General features: G+C 35.4%; 1 protein-coding gene across 2 annotated transcripts in view; it reads left to right on the forward strand.

Annotated features, from left to right (window-relative positions):
- The window catches only part of NRDC (nardilysin convertase), a 113541-nt gene that overhangs the window by 43879 nt on the left and 42209 nt on the right, over positions 1-27453 (forward strand). For both annotated transcript variants that reach the window (XM_040231137.1, XM_040231138.1), the window contains 4 exons: positions 17239-17312; positions 23761-23856; positions 25101-25223; positions 27095-27152. In XM_040231137.1, the coding sequence (XP_040087071.1) occupies positions 17239-17312; positions 23761-23856; positions 25101-25223; positions 27095-27152 (351 nt within the window). The remainder of the gene's footprint in view (positions 1-17238; positions 17313-23760; positions 23857-25100; positions 25224-27094; positions 27153-27453) is intronic.

A 27453-nucleotide genomic window follows, 5' to 3' on the forward strand; every position in this document is an offset into this window, starting at 1 on the left:
AAGAATAGGCAAAGGATGTGTTGAAAAAATTACAGCCACCTCAGAGCTGATGAAATTTGATATAAAGTCTAGTTAAAGAACTTGTTTCATTTCTTCTTAAGAAATTCTATACATTTTTAATCTAAGGAATACTTCAGGAAATCCAAAGATATTTGCACATTTATTACAGGTTATTTCTACTTAAAAAACTCAGAATTAATAAGAAGAATGCTACTGCCTAATAGGAGAAATTATTAAAAGTATCAGGCCAAGAATTTATGCCATAAATGGTAGACAGTGGTAGAGCATTAAGCATTGCATATTCTATAATAAATATGATAATTATTATACTTCTGCAGTTAATATGACTTCTCTGGTGGCTTAGATGGTAAAGCGTCTGTCTGTAATGTTGGAGACCCGGGTTCAATCCCTGGGTTAGGAAGATCTCCTGGAGAAGGAAATGGCAACCCACTCTAGTATTCTTGCCTGGAAAATCCCATGGATGGAGGAGCCTGGTAGGCTACGTCCATGGGGTCACAAAGAGTCAGACACGACTGAGTGACTTCACTTTCACTTTTTCACAGTTAATATGAAATAAAAAGTCTTTGGATAATTTGCAAAAGACTCTTACATAGCATGGATTAAGTTTATTTTTTAATAGGTCAGTAAAATCCAGTTTCCTCACAGGTCATATTGTTCAGTATCTTGAATCATTTAAGTAAAAAGTTGAGGAAATAACTGAATTTTTACTCTATTAAGTAAATGAGAATGGAAGCTGCTTTTACCTTGGCGACCTTTGCTAATTTCAATAAATTTGAACTTTAGCTTATCAGTATTTCAGGGCAAGAAGAAGACTGATCAAAGCCCAGGATGTTCACAAAGTGGGATATTTAATAGGAGACTCTTCATGATAAACTGTGACTTCAGAAGGCATCACCCATAGGTTGAGGAAATGGATTAGCCATCCTGAGGAGTTACAGACTACTTTGAAAAATGCCTGTGTTGTCTAGTGAACCTTAAGCCTTGAATATAGTTTAACATAGTCCAGAACTGGTAGTGTTCTCTGATGCCCAGGAGAAGCAAAAACAAACCCTCTCAAAAAGAAAATGCCTTTGTTTTATCTACTCTCAAGTAGAGTGACCACCATTCAGTCAAACATAAGCAGACATGCAACAAAATAAGACAATGTGAATGAGAACAGGAAACAGAAAAAGACTTAATGCCTTAGAAATCTTGAGATTGGCATGGTTAAGTACAGTTATCATTTTTACAGAAATAAGGGACAAGTTTGAATACAGTTGTAAGTCATAGGAAGCTATAAAATGTGACCTATGAGATTTGAAATATAAAAATTAAGAAAGAGCATTGTGAATTGAGACATGATAATTGAAATTTAAGCTAATGGATAGATTTAAGAAAGGAATACATATAGATGATGTTAGAATTTGTGAATTGAAAGATAGACCAAGAGAAATCCCAAATACACTGTGAAGAGAGAAAAAATGAAAGATACAGAAAAAAGGAAAAGTAGCCTAGAGAATAGAGTGAAAATGTCCGATATATATATACCTAGAGAACTAGATGGCAAGCCACTCCAGGAGTCCTGCCTAGAAAATCCCATGGACAGAGGAGCCTGGTAGGCTGCAGTCCATGGGGTCACTACGAGTCGGACACAACAACTGGGTGACTTCGCTTCACTTTTCACTTTCATGCATTGGAGGAGGAAATGGCAACCCACTCCAGTGTTCTTGCCTGGAGAATCCCAGGGACGGGGGAGCCTGGTGGCTGCTGTCTATGGGGTCGCATAGAGTCGGACACGACTGAAGCGACTTAGCAGCAGTAGCAGCAGAGAATTAGAAGGAGAAGAGAGAAAAGTAATACAGACCAAATATTTGAAGGGTTGATCACCAGAAAATTTCTAGAATGTCAAATCAGAGGGTAAAGAAGTCTTAACAAATTCCAAAAGTATATATTAAAAGAAATCAACATGTAGAAAGTTATAATGACTACAGAAAACCGAATATAGAAAATCTTTGCCAGATAAAAGGGCAGAAGTTCTTTAAAGTCATGTTAGTTTGATGGACAACTTTTCAGCAGCAGTAGTGGAAGCTCAATGACAGTAGAATACTTGTAATAGCCTGAAAGAAAATAACCACCAACTACAAATTCTACACCAAGCAAAAAATATCTTGTAAGAATGATTGTAAAATAGACCTTTAGACACACAGTTGAGTGTGCATGCCACCAGCTCACCAAAGGAAATTCTAAAGAATATATTTCAGGCAGAAGGAGAATACAGATCAGAGCTACAAAAATGATAGTGGAGCAATGAAAGTCATTTTATATGAATAATATAAATGAGCATTGATTACTTAAAACAGTAATTATGAAACTTAAAAGTATACAGAGTTAACAGTGTATCAGGAGTAATGCTAAATGGAGAAAAAGGTATTTTTATAAGATTAATATTAGACTTTGATAAGTTAAAAGGATACATGTAATATTTTTAAGGGTAACTGCTGAAAGAACACAATTTGGGCATAAAAATTCCAAACCAGTACAAGGAAAACACTTGGAATAAGTCTCTCAAATAAATTCAAAGAAAACTGTAGTAGGAGGGATAGAACAAGTGGGACAAGCAGGACAAAGGAGGATGGAGGTAGATGTAGATCCATATGTAACAGTAATTCTTATTAAGTATGAGTAGATTAACTTCGGATTAAAAGATAAACAGACTGGATTTTAAAAGCCTAATCAAATAGTTTTTAAGACTTAGATATCTAAGGCTTGGGAGGGGTTCCCTGGCAGCTCAGATGGTAAAAAGAATCTTCCTGCAATACAGAAGACCTGGGTTTGCCTGGGTCGGGAAGACCCCTGGAGAATGGAATGGCAACCCACTCCAGCAGTCTTGCATGGAAAATTCTATGGACAGAGAAGTCTGGCAAGCCACAGTCCACGGGGTTGCAAAGAGTCGGACATGACTGAGCAACTAGTACACATAGTAAGTCTTGGGAAAAAAAATGTTGCTCAAGAGGCTCATGTCATATTGATAAAACTTAACTAGGAAGACATAATTGTTTCCAGTTTGAACTCATCTAATAGCATAGCCTCAAAGTAAATCAGATGTAAAGACCAACGAATAAGTAACCAACTGCAGTGGGAGATTTAACACCCCTTTCTCAGTATTTGGTAGATTAACTATAAAATCAGTAAGGACATTGAAGATTAGGACAAAAAGATTACCACTTGAATCCTTAATCAACACCTCCCAGCTACAAAATTTTTTCATTTGATCATATTTTAAGCCACAAATTCAGTCTCAAATTTCAGAGAATCAAAATCATATTATTAATGATTATGTTTTCTAATCACACTGTATGTACAGTTAAATTTTAGCTAGAAATCAGTAACAGACTAGAATATTGCCTTATATTTGAAAATTAAATATATTTCTAAAGAATACCTGGGTAAAGAGGAAAGCATATCAGAAATTAGAAAATATTTTGTATTGAATTATAAAAATATTATAGAATAAAAGTTGTGGGATGCAGCTATAATTGTACTTAGAGGGAAATATATACTTTTAAGTGTGTTTTCTGTCAGCTTCCCTCATGATATAGTTGGTTAAGAATCTGCCTGCAATGCAGGAGACTGCCTGCTGTATAGTAGACCTAGGTTTGATCCCTGGGTTGGAAAGATCCCCTGGAGGAAGAAATGGCAACCCACTCCAGTATTCTTGCCTGGGAAATCCCATGCATAGAGGAGTCCGGCAGGGTACAGTCCATGGGATCCGAAGAATCAGACATGACTTAGCAACTAAACCACCACCAAATGTATATTTTAGAAAAGAAGATTTTAAAATTAATGAGCTGATCAATCTCAGGAAGTCTGAGTAAGATCAGCAAAGTATACCCAAAGAAGAGAGAAAAGGTGAAGATAAATGAAATAAAAAGCAGATTGACTTCAGCAGGAATAGTGAAATAAGGACCTCTGAAAGCCCCTCCTCTGTAAAAGCAATGAGAACCTTGCCAAAAATTGTTAAAATCAACTTTTTCAGAGCTCTGGAAATAAGCAAACGCTTGCAACAATCCAAGGAGTTTATTCAAGCAAGTGACTAAATCTTAGTAAGAACAGTTTGCTTTGTGACATTTTAATTTGCCCTGTTTCCATTCCCCTCTACCCAACTCTACAGTAGTCTTGAAAACAAAGAGGTCCCACAGTCTTAGTGAAAACAGCAACCTAGCAGCCACTGAAAGGGGCTGGATGGATTTAGAGATCTCTAAAAACATCATTCTGGAGCATCTTCACTATTTGACCTGTCTGGCAGTTCCCTGGGAACCACCATTCGTGAACTTTTATGATTTGGCCTGACTGGGAGCTCACATATTTGCAAAAATCTTTTTCTCTGGAGACATTTGTTTCCAGAGACATGCATTTAGATGACAGTAGTTTAACTTTGTGACAATCTGAGGCAGTGGATAAAAGTTGGAGCAAACAAAGCTTAAAAGGAAAAACTGCAAAATAAGATATCTTAAGGAGTTTTGAAAAGCTCCAGGACATTCCTGGGAATTTTGAAGGTCACATATGTGCATAAAGCTGTGTCATGTCCAGGGCTGTATGCATGCTCAAGAAAGACTTAAGGCCTTACACTCTTGTCATGGCTGATCTTGAGTCTCTGTGCAAGCAGGATGTGATGGCTAATGTAGAGTTGTAAACTCCCTGACTGTATGTTGAAAGCATCCCCCAATATGCATAGAGAACCCCTTGGCAAGGCATTTAAGGAAATCTCTCTGCAACCAGAGATTATTACTAAGCTAACCAAGCCATCAAAGAATACAGACTTCACAGGATTAGTTTAAGGTAAGTGTGAGTTGCTCAGTCATGTCTGATTCTTTGCAGGTCAGGCTCCTCTGTCCATGGAATTCTCCAGACAAGAATACTGAAGTGTGTAGCCATTCCCTTCGCCAGGGCATCTTCTTAAACCAGGGATTGAACCCAGGTCTCACTTATTGCGGACAGTTTCTTCACTGTCTGAGCCACTAGGGAAATCAGAAGGGCACTAAATATGTAAATAGTAACAACAAGAAACAGCAATAACAACAAACCCAGAGGAGGGAGGAGAGGCTTGATTTACATAGTTGCTACATTATATTTCTAAAAATTTTTTTTCAACAAAATTATGAGGGATGCAGAAAAGTATGACTGATACAATGGGAAAACAGTAGTCAATAGATACTGTTTCTAAGAAAGTCTAGATTCTGGACTTAACCAGACAGAAACTTTAGATCACCTATTTTAATTATGTTCAAAGAAATAAAGAAAACTATGTCTAAGAACTACAGGAGAACACAAGAATGATGTCTTTCTAAGTAGAAAACATCAGTAAAGAGATACAAATTATTTTTTCCCAGATAAACAGTTGCTTTATTTTTACTTTTTTTTTTTTTTAATTGGAGTACCATTGCTGTACAATTCTGTGTTAGTTTCTGCTGTACAAGAGTGAGTCAGTTATGTGTATACATATATCCCATCCCTCTTGAACCTTCCTTCTAACACCCCTCAACAGATACAAATTATTAAAAGAACCAAATAGAAATTCTAGAGTTGAAAAGTACAACTTGAAAAATTAACTAGAAGAACTTAACAGAAGATTTGAGCTTGCTGAGGAAAGAATGAACAAACTAGAAGAAAGATTAATTGGGATTTTCCAGTCTGAGGAACAGAAATAAAGAAAAGGGATGATGAAAAATAAAACAGAGCCTTAGAGGTCTACGAGATACCATCAAGCATACTAGCATGTGTTTTATAGGAGTTCCAAGAGGAAATGAGAAAAACAGAAAGTATTCTTGAGGACATAATAGCCAAACTCTTTCAAAATTGGTAAAAGACAAACATCTACACATTCAAGCAACTCAACAGATTTCCAGAAGAATAAACACAGTGATATTCACAACAATGACTTTCACATTAAGACATGTTATAATCAAGCCATTAAAAGCTAAAGGTAAAATATTGAAAGTAGCAAGAGAGGAGCAGCTTTTTTTCATAAGTTAATCTCAATAGGGTAAACAGGTACTTCAAGAAATCATGGAAGCAAGAAGACAATGGTATGATACATTCAAAGTACTGAAAGAATGCAAACCAAGTATTTTTTATCCAGCAAAAATATCCTTCTAAATGGAGAAATTAAGACATTCTCAGCTAAATTAAAATTGTCATTAGCAGATATTCTGTCTATGACATAGGTGGATGGAGTCCTTCAGACTGAAATAGAAAGGACACTCAATTCCACATGAAGAAATAAAGCACACTTATAAAGATAACTTATACTGTATAATTTATACTGTCTTTGTTTACCTATATAAATATAAAAGATATAGTTTTTGTAATTTTTTCCTATCTGATTTAAAAGATAGCTGTATAAAGCAAAAATTATAAATGTGTTGATAGGCATATAATGCATAATGGTATCTGTATGGCAATAATAGCACAAAAAAAGAGAACAGGTATATAGAAGTGAAGCTTTCGTGTAATACTGAAGTTAAGTTGGTATTAATTCAAAATGGATTGTTATAAGTTATTAGGAAAATAACTCAAAAATATAGTAAAAGAAATAGCAAGGGAATTTGAATGGTACTCTAGAAAATACTTATTTTAACAAAAAAGTCAGCAGTTGAGGAATAGAGGGGAAAAAAGGCATAGGACTTGCAGTAGATAGCAAAGACAGATATAAATCCTGTCTTATCAATAATTAAATGTAAATAGATTAAGCATTTCAATTAAAAGATAAGACATTGGCACACTGGATTAAGAAACATGTTCAGTTCAGTTGCTCAGTCGTGTCCGACTCTTTGTGACCTCATGAATTGCGGCACGCCAGGCCTCCCTGTCCATCACCAACTCCCGGAGTTCACTCAAACTCATGTCCATCAAGTCGGTGATGCCATCTAGCCATCTCATCCTCTGTCGTCCCCTTCTCCTGCCCCCAATCCCTCCCAGCATCAGAGTCTTTTCCAATGAGTCAAATCTTCGCTTGAGGTGGTTCAAAGTACTGGAGTTTCAGCTTTAGCATCATTCCTTCCAAAGAAATCCCAGGGCTGATCTCCTTCAGGATGGACTGGTTGGATCTCCTTGCAGTCCAAGGGACTCTCAAGAGTCTTCTCCAGCACCACAGTTCAAAACCATCAATTCTTCAGTGCTCAGCCTTCTTCACAGTCCAACTCTCACATCCATACATGACCACTGGAAAAACCATAGCCTTGACTAGATGGACCTTTCTTGGCAAAGTAATGTCTCTGGTTTTGAATATGCTATCTAGGTTGGTCATAACTTTTCTTCCAAGGAGTAAGCGTCTTTTAATTTCATGGCTGCAGTCACCATCTGCAGTGATTTTGGAGCCCCCAAAAATAAAGTCTGACACTATTTCCACTGTTTCCCCATCTATTTCCCATGAAGTGATGGGACCGGATGCCATGATCTTCATTTTCTGAATGATGAGCTTTAAGCCAACTTTTTTCACTCTCTTCTTTCACTTTCATCAAGAGGCTTTCTAGTTCCTCTTCACTTTCTGCCATAAGGGTGGTGTCATCTGGATATCTGAGGTTTTTGATATTTTTCCCGGCAGTCTTGATTCCAGCTTGTGTTTCTTCCAGTCCAGCATTTCTCATGATGTACTCTGCATATAAGTTAAATAAGCAGGGTGACAATATACAGCCTTGACGTACTCCTTTCCCTATTTGTAACCAGTCTGTTGTTCCATGTCCAATTCTAACTGTTGTTTCCTGACCTGCATATAGGTTTCTCAAGAGGCAGGTCATATATATTAGGTCATAAAATAAATTTATTTCCAGTATACTTGAAAGAATGAAACTATACAGAGTATGTTCTCAAGGTGTAATGGAATGGAATCAGTAATCAGTAACAAGGAAATTTAGGGAATTTCACGAATCTGTGGAAATTTAACAGCCTACTCTTAAATTTAACAGCCTACTCAATGGATCAAAAAAAATCACAAGGGAAATTAAAAAATACTTAGACACTAGTGAAAATGAAAACAACATAGAAAAAATTATGAGCTGCATCAAAACCAGTGCTCAGAGGGAAATTTTTAGCTGTAAACCCCTCCATGGCTTCCCTGGTGGCTCAGACAGTAAAGCATCTGCCTGTAATGCAGGAGACCCAGGTTCGATCCCTAGGTCAGGAGGATCAAACCCCTCCATTAAGAAAGTAAGATCTCAAGTGAACCTAAACTTACATCTTAATTAGCAAGGCAAAGAAGAGCAATCTAAACCCAGGTAAGCAGAAGGAAGGACATAATAAACATTTGAGTGGCAATAAATGAAATAGGGAATAGAAAAACAATAGAAAATAAACAAAATCAGAATATGGTTATTTGAAAAGGTGAACAAAATTGACAAACCTTCAGCTAAACTGACCAAGAAAAAGAAATGAAAGAGTGGACATTAGTATGATATTAACCAAAATTAAAAAATTAGAATTGTGAACTATTGTATGCCAACAAATAGATAGCCAAGATGAAATGGACAAATTTGTAGAAAGACAGAAAACAACTGAAACTGACTCAACACAGAAAATCTGAATAGACCTATAATGAGAGATTGGATTAGTAATCAAGAACTTACCAAAAGAAGAATATAGATCAATATGACTTTACTGGTGAATTCTACCAAACATTTAAAGGATTAAAACTAACGCTTCATAAACTCTTCCGAAATACAGAAGAGGGACACTTCTAAGTCATTCTATGAAGCCAGTATTACTCTGATATTAAAACTAGACAATGATTGTACAAGAAAACTACAGACCAGTAGTAGAATGTGTGTGTGTGTGTGTGTTGCTTAGTCGTGTCCGACTCTTTGCAACCCCCATAGACCATAGTCCACTAGGCTCCTCTGTTCATGGGATTCTCCAGGAAAGAACACTGGAGTGGGTTGCCATTTCCTTCTCCAAAAGGAGCTATAGAAAGAAAGAAAGTGAAGTCACTCAGTCGTGTCCGACTCTTTGCGACTCCATGGACTGTAGCCTACCAGGCTCCTCCATCCATGGAATTTTCCAGGCAAGAGTACTGGAGTGGGTTGCCATTTCCTTCTCCAAACAGTAGAATATAGATGCAAAAATCTTCAACAAAATACTATAAAACTGTATCAGCAACATATAAAAAGGATTATGCACCATTCAGGTGGGATTTATCCCAGGACTGCAAGGGTAGTTCACCATACAAAAACCAATCAACATAATATACCAAATTAATAGAAGGACAAACACATTTAAAAAATCATCTCAGTATAAACAGAAAAGGCGTTTAATTGAATTCAGCACCTTTTCATGATAAAACATGTAATAAACCATGAATATTAGGGAACTTCCTCAACTTCATAAAGAGTATCTATGAATAACCCACAACTAACATCATTTTTAATGGTTGAAGATTGAAAAGATTTCCCCAAATAGGATCAAGACATCAGCTCTGTCCACCTCTATCTGACATTGTAGTGGAGGTTTTAGCTAGAACAATTAGACACAAAAAAGAAGGCTTGCAGATTGGGAAAATAGTAAAACTACTTGTAGACTGCATCATCTTATATGAATGATTCTCATTATTTATGGAGAATTTATCTACTCAGTAAAGTTTTTTGTAGCTCCAAGATGAATACTTGTGATGCTTTTGCAGTCATTCATGGACATATGGGGAGAAAAAAAGGAAAGTTATGAAAAAAATTTGAGTTGCTTGACCTACACATTCTCAGCTGAGGTTGAACAAGGCAACACTCTACCTTTTTATTTCAGCTTTCATACAGAAGTGACCAGAGGATAGGGAACAAAATAACATAGTAAAAGAAGCTCCGGCTCTGAACCAGTTCTATGGAGTTTGAGTCCCAACTCTGGTACCCACTGGGAAAGTGGCCTTAGGCAAAGTCCTTAATGCTTCTGAATCTCATTCTCTTTTTTGCGAAATAAAAGAGAATCAACTAGAATTAGATACCTTTAGGATTTAAGATCATAATCTGTGTGTGAGTGTGTGTGTGTTTATGTATGTATTACTCCTAGAGAGTCACTCAGTACTTGCTTATTCAGCAGACTTGACAACTTTAAAAACCAACTACTGCAAATAGCAAGAACTTACTATATGTGAATAACCCTACAAATTCTACAGATGAACTGTTAGAGCTAATATCAAGTTAACAGGGTTGCAGAATCAAGATCATTGTACAAAAATCAACTATTTTTACACACTAGCAATGAAAAATTCAAAAATGAAATTGAGAAAATTCCTTGTACAGTAGTATTAAAAAGAATAAGATACTTAGGAATAAATTTAACAAGAGAGTTGCAAGAGCTGGAAAGACATCCCGTGTTCACAGATTACAAGACTTAAGATGGCAGTACATCCCAAATTTGTCTATAGATTCAACTTAGTCCATATCAAAATTTCACCTGTCTTTTTTGAAGAAATTGATGAGTTGGTTCTGAAATTCACATAGAAAGGAATTGACCAAGAATAGCCAAAATTAATCCTGAAAAGAACAAAGTTAAAGGACTCACATTCTCAGTTTCAAAACTTACCCAAAGCCGCATGGTACTGACATAAGAATAGACACATAGGAGAACTTCCCTGGTGGTCCAATGGCTAACACTCCATGCCCCCAATGCCTGGGTTCAACCCCTGGATAGGGAACCAGATCCCACATGCGACAACTAAGACCCAGCACAGCCAAAAGAAAAAAAAAAAAAAAGAATAGACATACAGATCAATGGAATAGAGTTGGGGCTCCAGAAGTAAACCATTACACTTGTGGTTAGTTGCAAGGGTGCCACATCAATTCAGTAGGGAAAAACTGTTTTTCAACACATGATACTGGGACAGCTGGATATGCACATACAAAAGAATCAAGTTAGACACTTTGTTCATACCATATACATATTGAGACATACTTAAGTGTAAGAGCAAAAGCTGTAAGACTCTAAATATAGGCTTAAATCTTTGTGATTGGACATGGCAATAGTTCTGCAGATATGCCATGAAACACAGAAGGAACAAAGGAAAAACTGGATAAATTGGACTCCACTAAAATTAAAGTTATTTTTGCTTTAATAAGTCCTATGAAGAAAATGAAAAGACAGTTCACAGAAGGGAAGAAAATGAAAAATCATGTATTTGTTAAGGTGCTAGTATCTATGTTCAACAGTAAGACAAATAATCCAGTTTTTGAATGGGCAAAGAATTTGAATAGACATTTCTCCAAGGAAGATACTCAGGTGCCCAATAAGCACATGAAAAGATGCTCAACATCTTAGTCACTAGGAAAATGAAAATCAAAACTTCAGTGAAGGTGTACCACCTCACACTGGTCACATAGCCATCATTAAAAAGTCAACAAATAATAAGTGTTGGAGAGTGTGTGGGGAAAAGGAAACCCTTTTACACTGTTCTAGGACATGTAAATTGGTGTATTCACTATGGAAAACTGTGGACAACATGATCCACCGTCATGATCCAATAGTCCCACTCTTGGGTATACGTCTGGAAAAGACGAAAACTAATTTGAAAGGATACCTGCACCCCAGTGTTCATAGCAGCACCATTTACAATAGCCAAATGTGGAAGCAACCTATATATCCATCAATAGATAAATAGGAAAAGATGTGGTGTGTTTATACAATGGAGTATTACTCAGCTATAAAAAAGAATGAAATAATGCCACTTGCAACAACATGAATGGACCCTAGAGATTATCATGCTAAGTGAAGTAAGTCAGAAAGACAGAGACCAATATGATATCAATTATGTGTGGAATCTAAAATAGAACACAAATGAACATACTATGAAACAGAAACAGACTCAAGGACATAGAGAACAGACTTGTGGTGGCCAAGCAGGAGTAGAGGGGGAACAGTTGGGAGTTTTGGATTAGCAGATGCAAACAAGTATATATAGGATGGATAAACAATAAGATCCTACTTTATAGCAAGGAAATTATATTCAGTATCCTTTGATAAACCAGAGTGGAAAAGAATAGAAAAAAATATGTGTAACCGAGTCACTTTGCTATGCACAGAAATGAACACACCATTGTAAAACAGTTATGCTTCAATTAAAAAAACTTCAGTGAGATATCACTTCGAAAAGAAGGACATTAACAATTATTGGTGAATGTGTAGGTAAATTAGAACCTTCATACATTGGTGGTGGTACAGCTGTGTTAGAAAATGTAGTTAGAAAACTTCATCAAAAGTTAAAGAGTTAAAGTATGACCCAGCAATTCTACCCTTAGTATACATGCTCTAGAGAATTGAAAACATACATATGTTTACATAAAAATACCTAAATGAGTGTTTGTAGCAGCATTATATATAATAGGTCAAAAGTGGAAAAACCAAAATGTCTATCCACTGATGAATGGATAAACCAAATGTGGCATATCCATACAAAGGAATGTTACTTGGCAATAATAAGGGAATGAAGTTCTGGTACATGATACAGTGTTTGAATGAATGTTGAAATGAATCTTGAAAGCATTATGCTAAGAGAAAGAGACCAGACACAAAAGGCCCCATATAAGGTTTGATTCCATTTACATGAAATGTCCAAAATAGGCAAATCCATAGAGACCAAAAGTGTTATAGTGCTTGCCAGGGGCTAGAGGGATGAGGGAATAGAAAATGACTGTTAATGGGTACAGAGTTTTATTTTCGGGTTAATGACTATTTTCTGAAATTAGTGGTAATGTACACAATTCTGTAGTAAAATCCTTTTAATTATATACTTTTAAAGGGATATATTGTGGTATGTGAATTATTTCTCAATAGAAACAGCAAACATAGACTTTCAAGAAAGCTAAATGTTGGTTTGAAAAAACTAAATATAGATAAACCTTTCGTGAGACTGGTCAAAGGAAAAATGTATGTGAAAATATCAGGAATAAAAAGGAATATGATATATTGGCTGATATTGAAAATATTTTGAAAACGTTTTGCAATAAATGAAAAAACTAGAGGGCATTCACAAATTCCTAGTAATATTATTTATAAAAGCCACACAAAAGAAATTATAATTTAAAGTTTGCATATTCATAATCATTAAAGAAATCAATCAGTAATGAAAGGTCCTCTCAAAAATAAACTTGTTTTCTTTAGAGTCTTACAAAAAAATGGAGGAAAGAAATAATTCCTCCCTCATTTAAAAAATAGCATGACCTTGACCTTGATATAAGAAAGTATAATATAAGAAAAAATATAGAGCAGATTCACAAACAGGCTGATATAGCAGTACTGAGTTGGGTTCATCCTGGAAATACAGGGTAGGGTTAACAAAATCAGTGCTGTTCTTCTCATTGCCAGATTGAAGGAGAAAAAAAACATAATTTGGTGTATGTAGAGAAAAACTACATGATGAAATTGAGTATCTATTAATGAAGATGCTGTTGGCAAGTGGAGTATAAGGTAGCTTTCTCAGTGTGATATTTGATATTTTAAATAAAACCTTATATTTAGTAGTGAAACTTTGAAAGATTTCAAGCTGGGATCAAGAACAAGGCAGATGTGGTTTATGATCACTTCTATTCATCATTCTATTAGGGAAGAAAGAAAAAGAAGCAAAATAAGCTACTGTCATAGCATATGATATGATTATGAACATAGAAAATCTAAAATATACAGATAAAAATTACAACAGAATTCAGTAAGATAGCTGGATATGCAAAAGTTTAAAATTACAAAAATAATGTTTAACATATAAAAGTATAATTTCTGTGTATCTGCAGCAATTAGAAATTGAAATTTAAAAACAAGTTAATAAAAGCTACATAAATAATCAGACATTCAAGAATCATTCCCCATAACCAACCAGGGACCTATTGTATATAACACATGGAACTCAGGTCAGTGTTATGTAGAAGCCTGGAAAGGAGGGGTGTTTAGGGGAGAATGGATACATGTGTATATATGGCTGAGTCCCTTGCAGGGTTCATCTGAAACTACTGCAACATTGTTAATCAGCTATACCCCAATACAAAATAAAAAGTTTAAAGTTTGGGGAAAAAAAGGAATCACCCCCCCAAATTATATATAAGACTTCTTCATGGAGGATATATTAAAATCTTATTTAAATATTAAATAAAAGACCTAAATAAATTGAGAAAAATACTATTTATGGATTTTAAGCCCTTTAAAGAACTTTTTCTTTTGTTTTTGGCTACTTTGCTGTAAGCATAGAGGATCCTAGCTCCCCAGCCAGGGATTGAACCCCTGCACCCGCATTGAAAGTGTGGAGTCCTAACCACTGGGCCACCAGGGGATACCCCAAAATCTTTCTCTCGTTTTTTTCAGTGACATTAGTTCTTCCTGTTTAATGTACAGATTCAGTGATATCACAACCATAATCTTAGAAGATTTACTTAGTCTTAAATAGACAATCTAAGATTTATAAAGAAATACAGAGGGCTAAGTATAGCTGGGATACTTTTGAATTGGAAAAATAACAAGGTCGTAGAACTTGACCTACTAGATATTAAGATTTGTTTTGTAATTAGGACATTGTGGTGTTAGCAGAAGGCTAGACAAAGAGACGGTGCAACAGAATGTTTCTTGGAATGGAAATAGACCAACACATATGTGGACACTTGATTTTTGATAGAAACATTATGAAGCAGTGGTCAAGGGCTTTTTAAAAAAATGATACCAAGACAGTGTAATGGCAAAAACAAAATTGACTCCCTATTTCACAACATACACAAAAAAATCAATTCTATGTGGATTTTAGACCAAAAAGTGAAAAGTGCCATTAAAAGTTTTATGGAAAAGTGTGACTTTAACCTTAGATAAGGATTATCAAACAAGATGGAAAAACAAAAAGGAGAGATGATAGTACATTACGTTCATGTAAAGGTAACATAAAGAGAGTGAAAAAGGCAAGTATAAGGTGGAAGAATATATTTGTAACACATGTAACTAACAAAGGACTTATATTTAGAATAACTACCATTGAGTTTTAATTATTAGATTACAATGTTTACATATGATTATATATACTATTACATATTATATAAGTGAAGTGAAGTGAAGTCACTCAGTTGTGTCCAGACTCTTTGCGACCCCATGAACTGTAGCCTACCAGGATCCATGGGATTTTCCAGGCAAGAGTACTGGAGTGGGTAGCCATTTCCTTCTCCAGGGGATCTTCCCGACCCAGGGATCGAACCCAGGTCTCCCGCATTGTAGGCAGACGTTTTACCGTCTGAGCCACAATGGATAATTAAATATATATACTGTTAGAATCAATAAGAAAAGTACAACCCAATAGAAAAAGCCCTTAAACAGGCATATTATAAAAGAAGAAATTAAAATCATTACTAAAAATATAAAATGTTCTAGCAGGAAAATGTAAATTCAAATCATTTTGAAATTTAACTATCCTTCTAAAAGTTACAGAAAATTTTAACATCTGATAATACCAAGTGAGGGTAGGATTGTAGAGGATTGGAGGAATGATCTGATGCAAGAGTAAACTGGCACAATCACTTTTGGAAAGGTTTGATATTAACCTGGTGATGTAGAACATATGATGCATATGCTATTACCTAGGAGTTCTTTCTTAGATATTTAGACAAACTTGTGCACATGTGCTGTGGTATATATTTATAAGAATGTTTTTGATAGCATTGTTTATAATGGTTCAGATCCGGAACCAGCACAAATTGTCCATCAGCAGTAGAATGGATGAGTAAATTCATGCAGTGAAATATTCTACTGCAGTGAAAATAAATCAGCCACAATCACATGTAACATTGTGAATGACCATTAAAAATGTTGAGTTAAATAAATCATGTAAAGGGTATATAAACTATATATCCATTTATATGAAGTTCAAAAATCAAACTATATTGTCTAGAACATGCATTCTTGGCAGGGTTCATATTGTTTCTTTTGGTAGCAGAAATTGGTTCTTGGAGGTAAAAAAATGTTTGATATTATAATGGTTTGTGGTCCTCCAAAGCTTAACCCTACCTGCAAAATCTTCACTTAGTATTGATTTCTTTCTGAGTTCTCTCAAGTATCCCATGAGCACCATTCATACTGACATTGAGTTCATGGACGAGATGCAGAGCGTATGCCAGGTCTGGGCTACAAAATGGTGGTGATAAATGGTTGGAGGACTTTCAAATGATTGTTTGATCTTGAAATCATCACTAGAGGTAGTCTGCGTGTGTCAGTTGGTTGTCATTAGCTGCCTTGTGGATGTTGTTTATGTTTGACCCTCTCTCTTCTTTTGTGTGTGACTTTGATTTTTAGAATTAAATTAATATTCTGTTTTATTATTTAATTCAATAAAAATTATTTAGTCCATCATTAGTTATAACAAGTACTGAAAAGAAGAAAATGTCAGTAATATTTTAACAAGTACGAGTAGCTAATTAAGTTAACAGTTTCTTCTCAGAGCAAGCAGAAGTTCAAAGTTTATTAAATATTGTAAGAAATTAACTTTTTAATGTCTTGATGGACAATAAATATTAATTAAAAAAACTTGATTGTATTGCTGTTATTATTTAAATGGGTATTTTGCATATATAATTTGATGTACCACAACCTGCATAAGGAATATATTATGTTAAAGTTTATAAATACAGTTATACAATTAAGTGAAATAGTAATAATAACCTTTAATATTTTAACTTAAAAAGTTAAAAAAGAGTAGTCCTCAGATACTTTTTACTTATGAAATCAGGTACACATACAGTATGTAAACTGGCTTTATATGTGTGCAGAAATTTCATAGGGTAGTGATTGGAATAAGATTTTTGAAAAGTCTCCTTAGGGTTGATAATGGGAAAAAAAAAATCAAGAAACACCAGTCTAGAAATACATGTATATGTTTAAAACTACCAAGAAAAGCAGAGAAGTGATTACTGTAACATTTATGATATTACTTCTGAGATGGGTGCTGGGTGCTTCTAGAGTTTTGACAGTGTTGTATTTCTTGAACTGAGTAGTTGCCACTTCGGTATTTGCCTTACAGTCTGTATGCTCATGTTTTATGTATTTTTCTGTAATGGGTATTATATTTCATAATAGAGAAAAAGTGGTTTGTAGACTTCAAAATCTAGAAATGCTGTATATTGTTTAGGTTTTATACGCATGATTATGAACTAAATCTCCAACTTAGTAAAGTTTCTTACTTTAAAAAAGTAGATGTTGACTGGTGAAAAGCTTTTACCAGACAGGTGTTTTTTTGTGTGTCTTAAGATGGGCCCAGTTTTTCATCCATCCGCTAATGATCAGAGATGCAATTGACCGAGAAGTTGAAGCTGTTGATAGTGGTAAGTGCTTTATGTCTTACTGCTTTTCCCTTCATTGATCCAGTTATTAGCACATTTATCATTCTTTATCACTCTTTATGTCATAAAGGGCTAAATTAAAATAGAAATGTCATGTTTATTACTGAGGCCATTAAATGTCTATTCAGTATAGATATGAAATAAATCAAAGGATTATGTATTTTTGATTTTTCAGCCTTTGCTTTTTTTGAGGGTTTTACCACAGTGACTGACCTCTTACCCTAATTCTTAATTCTTAAGACTAATACTGGGTATTCAAACTTTAGAAGTTCACATACTCTTTGCATGAAGAAATATTTCCTCTGAGGCTTTACTTTATGTACCATCCTGATATTAAAATAGCTTATTTTTTGTTACTTCTGTGTGTCAGTAACTTCTGTTACTTTGTGGGTTTAGCTTCTGTAGTTTTGAAAATAATTTTGATATGTTTATGGATGAAGAAACTTAACTCCTGAGCAGGAAACCTTTTAATTTTACTTTGATGGTCTTTCTTATCTTTGTGTTTTAAAGATTGAAGACCATAAGGAAAACTGTGTGTCTGTATAGGGTGAGGATTCATTAGAGAACTGTGCAACAGATATCCCTCAGTTACAGGGTATCAATAAATAATATCACTGCAGATTAACCCTGCTTCCTTATTTTAGCATTCAGTTCAGTTCAGTCGCTCAGTCGCATCCGACTCTTTTCGACCCCATGAATCGCAGCACACCAGGCCTCCCTGTCCATCACCAACTCCCGGAGTTCACTCAAATTCACATCCATCGAGTCAGTGATGCCATCCAGCCGTCTCATCCTCTGTCGTCCCCTTCTCTTGCCCCCAGTCCCTCCCAGCATCAGAGTCTTTTCCAGTGAGTCAACTCTTTGCATGAGGTGGCCAAAGTACTGGAGTTTCAGCTTTAGCATCATTCCTTCCAAAGAAATCCCAGGGCTGATCTCCTTCAGAATGGACTGGTGGGATCTCCTTGCAGTCCAAGGGACTCTCAAGAGTCTTCTCCAACACCACAGTTCAAAAGCATCAATTCTTCGGCGCTCAGCCTTCTTCACAGTCCAACTCTCACATCCATACATGACCACTGGAAAAACCATAGCCTTGACTAGACAGACCTTAGTTGGCAAAGTAATGTCTCTGCCTTTGAATATGCTATCTAGGTTGGTTATAACTTTCCTTCCAAGGAGTAAGCGTCTTTTAATTTTAGCATTAGAAACATGTAATAGTACACTTGAGGGGACTTCCAGTTCATATAGGTTAGGCTTGGCTTGCATGACTGAAGAGGCCAGATCTTTGTACTAATTCTTCCTTTTGTAACATTTTCCCTTTGGTTTGATTGTGTATCTATTTCTGATAATCATTTACTGCCTTCACTAGCGGAGAAGGCAGTGGCACCCCACTCCAGTATTCTTGCCTGGAAAATTCCATGGACGGAGGAGCCTGGTGGGCTGCAGTCCATGGGGTCGCTAAGAGTCGGACATGACTGAGCAACTTCACTTTCACTTTTCACTTTCATGCATTGGAGAAGGACATGGCAGCCCACTCCAGTGTCCTTGCCTAGAGAATCCCAGGGATGGGGGAGCCTGGTGGGCTGCTGTCTGTGGGATCGCACAGAGTCGGACACAACTGAAACAATTTAGCAGCAGCAGCAGCAGCCTTCACTAGGCAAAATAAACTGCAGATGACTGGAAAGAACTATTTGTTTTCAACTCAGCAAACTGTGTTTTACTTATAGAAATGTCACTAATTGTGGCCCTCAATTTATTAGTAAAAGAGGGTAGAATGGAGTTAGATTCCTCCTAGTTCTAGTCACTTCTTATAATCAAAGATTCATTTTCTTCATTTTTGTTGTTTACTTACCCACAACTTTTTTCATAGGCCCAGATAACTTTGTTGAATGTATGAAAACTAAAATAAATAAGGAAAACTCTAAAAGCTTTCCCTCCTTTTGGGAACCTAGGAACTATATTCTGTGTCTTTAATTCTTTCAAGTGTGTTTTTATTTGTATAGTTTCAAGAGTGGGTTGAAATTGCCATTTAAAACCATTGTTATACCCTGATGGTCCAGTGATCGGACTAGGAAATTGTTCTGCCAGAGCCTGGGCTCAATCTTTGGTTGGCAGACTAAGTTTGCTAGCTGTGTGGTGCGGCCCCCCAAAAAAGATTAAACATCTAATTTAATTTTATAAGTTTAATTCAGAATATATTTTATTATATTTTGAATATTTGATATATGATATGTACTCACACACAATAAGTAGTTTTGGTTTAAAATGAACTTAGGCTAAAGGCTCTGTTTTTTTGTTTATTTTTGATGATAGGAGACCTAGGTTTCAATTTGTAATCCGATACAAATAGCTAGGTATATATCATTAGTTACTTAACCTAAGTATAAAAGATTTACTTGAGATTAGGGAGATGAAAGGGGCTTTCCCAGTGGCTCAAGCGATAAAGAGCCCACCTGCAGTGCGAGAGATGTGGGTTCGATGCATGGGTTGGCATGATCCCCTGGAGGAGCGCATGGCAACCCACTCCAGTATTTTTGCCTGGAGAATCCCATGGACAGAGAACCCTGGCGGGCCGTGGTCCATGGGGTCACAGAGAGTCGGACACAACTGAAGTGACTGAGCATGCCATGTATGCAAGGAGATGGGAGAGGTCTTAAATTTTGGTGTAACAAACTAGTATTCATTAAGTAGTTTTTTAGCATATTGTTTATGATATATTATTCTCTTATTTGTATTTATAACACATCAGAAAATTTAAGATGAGCGAAGTTTAGGTTCTGTGAACATTGAACATACGAACACTTGGGGACTCAGTATTTACACATCGGTAGATACTGATATTTTTTATGAAAACAGCATAAATTTATCTTGGCTAAAGCCACAAAACATTTATAATTGAATAGTGTCACATGTTAACACATATGTATGCAGGCCATTAAGAGTTAACGGCTCTAGGCCAGGTCTAAGTCAGTATTGTAGTCAGGCATCTTAGCCTTTCTTTTTCCAGAATCAGTATCTACAAATAATGAAATCTATTAAGCACTTTTGAAAGCTTCACAATTGAATGTTATTTTCTTTTATTCAGATATAATAATCTTTATTTTATCATTCTCACCTCATTTGCATGTTTTTAGTTGCCTGCATGCTTTAATGACCCATTCAGTGTGAGAGGAGTTGAAATTCAACTGTCATGGTAGATTCATCTTTTTATTTTCCTTTTCCTTCTCCTCCTGCTTATGGAAGAGATTCTTTCCTAGGTTTTAAATTTATCACTTGTTGTACCTTCATTACCATGCCCTGCATTGACAGTCTGTTTTTGGTCTGATCTTTCAGTGGAGTGGTTATAGACATAAACGTATAAGAATTTGTTTGCACAATGCAGATAGGTCTGTTCGGTGTTTTATAATTTTCTTGAATACATTTAATCACAGAAGCCACAAATATACACAGGATAGATCTTAAAATCAGATTGACTTATTGCTAAAATAAGATTGTAGAGAAAATATTATTCTTAATGATTAGCTCTTTATTTTAATGATTATTCATACTCTACATAATCATGTGTAATTGCCTACATATTGTACCTTAGTAATTGAGATTGGGGATATGACCAAAACCTTTTTTAATATAATCAAGTGGTTGAGTGTGTTCTCTAAGTGTTCAGTATTTATACTCTATTTTTATCAGTTGTAGGGGAATTCTAAATGACTTTTTGTAGATATGTTTATATATCTACTCTGTTATAGTTTCCTTTGCTGCTGTAACAAATTACCAGAAACTCAGTGACTTAAAATAACAGATTTATTTCCTTAAACTTTTGGAGGTCAGAAATCTAAAATATTCCCTCATGACTGCATTTCTGTTGGCGACCCCAAGGGAGAATCTGTTTCCTTTTCTACCTTCTAGATACCACCTACTTTCCTAGACTGTGGCTCCTTTCATTATCTTAAGAGCCATTGGTGTGGAATCTCCTTTGCTATCTGACCCTGCTTTTGTCTTAACATCTTCTGACCTTGATCCTCTTCAGTTCAGTTCAGTTGCTCAGTCATGTCCGACTCTTTGCGACCCCATGAATCGCAGCACTCCAGGCCTCCCTGTCCATAACCAACTCTCAGAGTTCACTCAGACTCACGTCCATCGAGTCAGTGATGCCATCTAGCCATCTCATCCTCTGTCGTCCCCTTCTCCTCCTGCCCCCAATCCCTCCCAGCATCAGAGTCTTTTCCAGTGAGTCAACTCTTCACATGAGGTGACCAAAGTACTGGAGTCTCAGCTTTAGCATCATTCCTTCCAAAGAAATCCCAGGGCTGATCTCTTTCAGAAGGGACTGGTGGGATCTCCTTGCAGTCCAAGGGACTCTCAAGAGTCTTCTCCAACACCACAGTTCAAAAGCATCAATTCTTCGGCACTCAGCCTTCTTCACAGTCCAACTCTCACATCCATACATGACCACAGGAAAAACCATAGCCTTGACTAGACGGGCCTTAGTCGGCAAAGTAATGTCTCTGCCTTTGAATATGCTATCTAGGTTGGTCATAACTTTTCCTCCCAAGGAGTAAGCATCTTTTAATTTCATGGCTGCAATCACCATTGATCCTCTTACCTCTCTCTTTTAAGGACCCTCTGATTACATTGGGACCACCCAGATAATCTAGTAGAGTCTCTGCATGCAAGATCATTAATTTAATCACAGTGCAAATTTCCTTTTACCATATAAGGTAACACATTCACAGGTTTTGGAGATTAAGATATGGCCATCTTTGGGGGCCATTGTTCAGTCTTTCACACTTAATGAATTGTTTCTTCTGTATTATAGCCATCATATCTTCATATTTTTACAGAGATTTAAAAATTTTGCTCTGTTGAAGCTATATATATATACTTTTTACTGTGTATGCTTTCCAGATATGGAAATGATATATTTTTTTACTGTCTCATCTTTGATTTAGACTTCACGACTTGTAACTGAAGTGTGTTATTTCATATATGTTTCTACTACTTTCCATCTCTTCCATCACCACTTTGGTTTTCGCTCTCTTTTCCAAGTATAACAGTGATGGCTCCTCATCAGTTTTCCTGTGTCTACTTTTACAACCAGAATGAACTTACTGAAGTCTAGATCTATGATAATGATAGTGTTACTCTCCTTATTAAACATTGGTAATGTCTTACCATTATTCCTTTAAGTAATAATAGCTAACATTTATTGAGCTTATTATGTGCATCATTATGATTGTTACCTCCATTATCCTTGACATGCAGTGAAACTGAGGCAAAAATTGTTTCTTCTTTATCTCTTCAGCCTGATATCTTGACTCTGCTTTGATTCTGAACTTTCTACCTCCAGCAACTAGTTTAGTAGTACCTGCTGTATAGTAGATGTTCAGTATAGGAATATATCTTATTTTAAAAAATCCTTTGAGCTTGGTACTAGTAACTCCATACTCTAGATGAAAAATAGAATCTAGGAAGTTAGATAACTTCCTCAATGTTGTGCAGCTTAGGAATTGCAGAACTTGGATTCTAGCCAAGATATTTCTGGCTTCAAAGTGATTGTTTTTAACCATTAGTACTTTATTACCTACATAGTTGGCTTTGGAGGAAATTTAAATAATATGTATGGCAAAGTTCTCAGATAATAAGGAATTTGATCTAACATTTTATTAGCACCTTCATTAATAAAATCTTGGACATAGCATCTGTTGACTGAATAAAAATGCACAGCCTAAAAGTTGAGAGAGTTATGTTTTACTTGACGGGTTCTCTGAGGACTTGAAGCCTGGGACACAGCATCTCAGATAATGCTGAGAAAACTGTTCCAAAGTGGCAAGGGGGATCAGGGAGCCAGGATATATAGGAGTTTTTTGCAACAAGAGACCAGGTAGTTGGAACATCAAAAGATTACTGTTAATAAAAGAAAATAAGATATCTCAAGGTAAGGAATTTAGTGCTTTTCTATGTATGGGAAGATGTAAGAGTCTGGACTCACTGAAATCATTTCTTTGATAGTATCTCAGCTATCTGGGGCCAGTATCCTATGTTTTCTCATGCTGAGTTTCCTTAGGGCACACTGTCCCTGCAGCTTTAATGTGATGGCTTGATGACTATAACATCCTTTGTTTACTGATATGGCAGGCAATATTTTAGTTCTCATATTCTAGACTTGAAACTTTCAGGTCATTAACTACCTGTTGCATTTGAAAATAAAGGAAAATCTCTAGAAAGGTGAATTGACTACCCAAAATTACAGAATATATTAAGTCTTAGAATTTGTCCTAGATCATTGAATTTCTCACTTCAGTCTTACTACACATGATTTATAAAATTAATTTTTGTTACTTCCTTACTTTCAGTTCTTTAAGCCTGAATTTCCAGATAGTAAATCAAGATACTGAATTTAATTTTATTAAAAATATTTCTTTAAAATTGACAGAATATCAGCTTGCAAGACCCTCTGATGCAAACAGAAAGGAAATGTTGTTTGGAAGCCTTGCTAGACCTGGACATCCTATGGGGAAATTTTTTTGGGGTAAGAGACTAAATACTTCATCGTGTTTCATATTTTCTAGTAAAGAAAGATTGAGAGCATGAAGGGTTTATAAATAATGGAAAGGTAAGGTAGTTAGGTACTTTTTACGTTTTGGGGTAGGTAGGTAGGTAGCTTTTCAAATAGAAAGCAGTTAAATATGCCTGTATTTTGGTTCCTTATTGTTGGATATATGAGGAATAGCACCTAATATTTAGAAAATGTTTTTTGGGTGCCAGATGCTCTACTACCACAGTGTGAATTATCCCATTCAATCGTCATAACAATGTTATGAACCTGGGTACCATAATCTCCATTTAAAGATAAAGAAACAGACTCAGAGAAGTTAATTTGCTTAAATATGATAATGGTGGATTATGGGATTTGAACCTCTTATAAAAGTGCGTTATAAAATATGTGCTCTACCCCAACTGAATTTGCCTTTATTAACAGAGATTGAGCAAATGATTTCTCTAGTAGTTTTTGAGCTGTGACCTAATTTTGTTTAATTGGTAAGCTGTTTAAATGGTGCCTGTTTTTCATAATGGCTGTTTCTTAGTGTTAGAATTCAGTTATTATAGCCTTATATTAATCCTCTTGACTACAGAGTAGAATCTGGAATGAGTTGGCCTAATGGCATTTAGACCAATCATTCAAAGGATGATTTGCTTGTTTTCTTATTGGCTTCCCTGGTGGCTCAGAGGTTAAAGCATCTGCCTCTAATGCGGGAGACCTGGGTTCGATCCCTGGGTCAGAAGACACCCTGGAGAAGGAAATGGTAACCCACTCCAGTATTCTTGCCTGGAGAAATCCATGATCGGTGAAGCCTGGTAGGCTACATACAGTCCCACGCGGTCGCAAAGAGTCGGACACGACTGAGCGACTTCACTACTACTACTATTCTCTATATGGCATCCTGGCTGTATGTGGTTTATATTTGAGAATTATGCAGAATATTACTAAAATAATTCATAGATAAAACCTAATAGACTAATTATTAAGAAAGGAAGTATAAGGCAACTGTTGTTGAGGTATTGCTAACTAGAGATTAATTCCTTATGTGTTAAAATATACCTTGAAATTGTTTCTTGTGAATTTTTGTCTTATTATTATAAACTGTTTCAGTATTTTGAGTCACTTGGGTTATTTCCTTAGTTGTATATAGTAGCAGAGGATGCACCACCAGTGTAGAGCCTTTTAATACAGTAAACTTAGTCATATCTATAATCTTTTTCATTTTTTTATAGGAAATGCTGAAACTCTCAAACATGAGCCCAAAAGAAATAATACTGATACACATGCTAGATTGAGAGAATTCTGGATGCGTTACTATTCTGCTCATTACATGACTTTAGTGGTTCAATCCAAAGGTAATATTGTCTACTATGGCCCTTAGAATTACTTGAAAGTAGTGCTTTTTTAGGATTTGTCTGTCATATCAGTGTTGCTGTGCACTGTTAACTTACTTTAGTGGTTGATCCTAATATGAACTAAAGGAAATCAGAATTTAAAGAGGCAAAGTTCAGGGACACACAAGATCATCTGATTCTCAGACAAATATTTTTCTCTTATAGACATAAGTCTTATCTCTTGGCTATTGTTACTGTATTAATGTACTAATCGATTGTGAATTGGTCTTTTGAGCAGCATTTGGCTGCTGCCTTTATCATCTCTGCTTTTGCATGTAATCTGTGTTAATCATAAACTCTTAGAGGGCACAGTGTTTGTTTTTTCATCATTACATAGGGTCCAATAAAATGGCATGATTAATTGAAGCCTATCATGGTGATGCTAGCAGAAATATCTTAAATGTGAAAATATTTGTCACTTCTACACTTTTCCTTCTTTTATCTTTAGTGAAGATAATGTTGTATCAACTTTTGTCATTAAAGAAATCATAGTATCTTTCTTTTGTTTTCTTTATATTGTAGTCTCCTTAGGTTACTTTTCAGTCAGTCATTTGCTAAACTATACATTTTGATATATTTCATATTTGTATATTTGATACACATTTGATATACCTCAGTTTGTATATTTCTTTTTGAAAAACAAATATTCTCACCCTAATGTAATTTTCCCTTTTATAAAATTTTACTCTCTCATTGTCAAAATTAAGATCAGAGCTGATTTGGCACTTAATTATGAAACATTTTTATATTTAGAATCAAAATTAGTCCACTAAAGTTAACATGAACATAAGGTATGGATATGGCATTTAGACTGCAAATATGCATCTCAGTTCCTTTTACAACATTTATTAAAGTTGGCAATTCTATATTTAGTATGTAATGTTAATTTGCAATTTAAAACTAATTTTTGTTTCCAAATCTGTCATGAACATGCATTTTTCTTCAACTGGGTATTGATTCTTTTGCATTCTTTTCTTCTGTGATAGTAAATACAAGTATATTAATGCTTCTTGCAAATTTCTAAAATAAGTCCCACATATTCAGTAAGAGAACTTTGTCCAATCTAGAGTCAGTTTGGAGCGTCAGCATTTATTGTATCATTTACAAGTTAGATATCAATATAAATAGTATGGAGTAAATTCAGAACTTGATTACTGATTTGCATCTTGTTTTATATATCCTGGGGCATCTCTTTTTGAGTTAGTGAAACTCATGTGTCTGTTGGAACTAACAAGTAATATCCAGTGATGGTGATGGTAATGAATCACTGGGATAAGACTAAAAGATTTCCTTTTTCATTTAGAACTCCTGTTTTACTAGAAATTTCAAAAGAATTTCTTATGAAATATAAGAAAAAGAATCGAGAGAAGATAGAAATCATATCAACCTAAGAAGACCTCAGCAAGTGTATATTGATGTAAAACAAATGGAATATAATAGTACTGAGGAGCTGCTGAGAAGGGTCAGTGTAGTGTAGGTTAGTTAAGAGAAACCTTAGAGGAGGTAAGTTTTGGAATGGTGATTGATGTATTCTCATCTCTTGGTCCTTCACTCTTGCCTAGCAAAAACTTTTTTTCTACTTGTGTGCTTTCTCTAAATTCACTAGGAAGAAAGAATAAAGGAGTCTCAACAAAATTAAATTATATGTATCTCAAGACTTTCTTAAATAGTTATTTTTCCTGTTACTGATTACTGGTTAAGGAGTGGCAAGTGATGCCCAAATTAAAGTATTCCTTTGTTTTATAGCTAAAGATCCATGAGAAATCTAATTGCATTTCTACTTTTAATAACAACATTGCCTTTCTTGTCTCCTTCCTGCCTTCTCCACAAAGAAACTCTGGATACTTTGGAAAAGTGGGTGACTGAAATCTTCTCTCAGATACCAAACAAGTAAGACATTTATTTTCATAAATCATGGAGTTAATCATGCAGTTAAAGAGGCTGTTTTTTGCTTTTAGTTTATTTTTTTAAACGGGTAATTAAATTAAGACCTAAAGTAGTTTAGATAACACAGCCTTTGAGAGGGAAAACTGACTTGAATACCCAAGTTTCCATAGTTTCTGTAGTTCAAAATTCCAAGCTTGTAAATTTATAGTAAGCAGTAACTCTGAAGAATTTATGCCTCATTTTATGTTTCTTAAGAGCTTTTCTGTTAGTGTGTCCAGTGCTTGAAACTGTATTATTGTATTGA

This window comes from Oryx dammah, unplaced genomic scaffold (assembly GCF_014754425.2).
Source record: "Oryx dammah isolate SB20612 unplaced genomic scaffold, SCBI_Odam_1.1 HiC_scaffold_28, whole genome shotgun sequence".
Classification (NCBI taxonomy): domain Eukaryota; kingdom Metazoa; phylum Chordata; class Mammalia; order Artiodactyla; family Bovidae; genus Oryx; species Oryx dammah.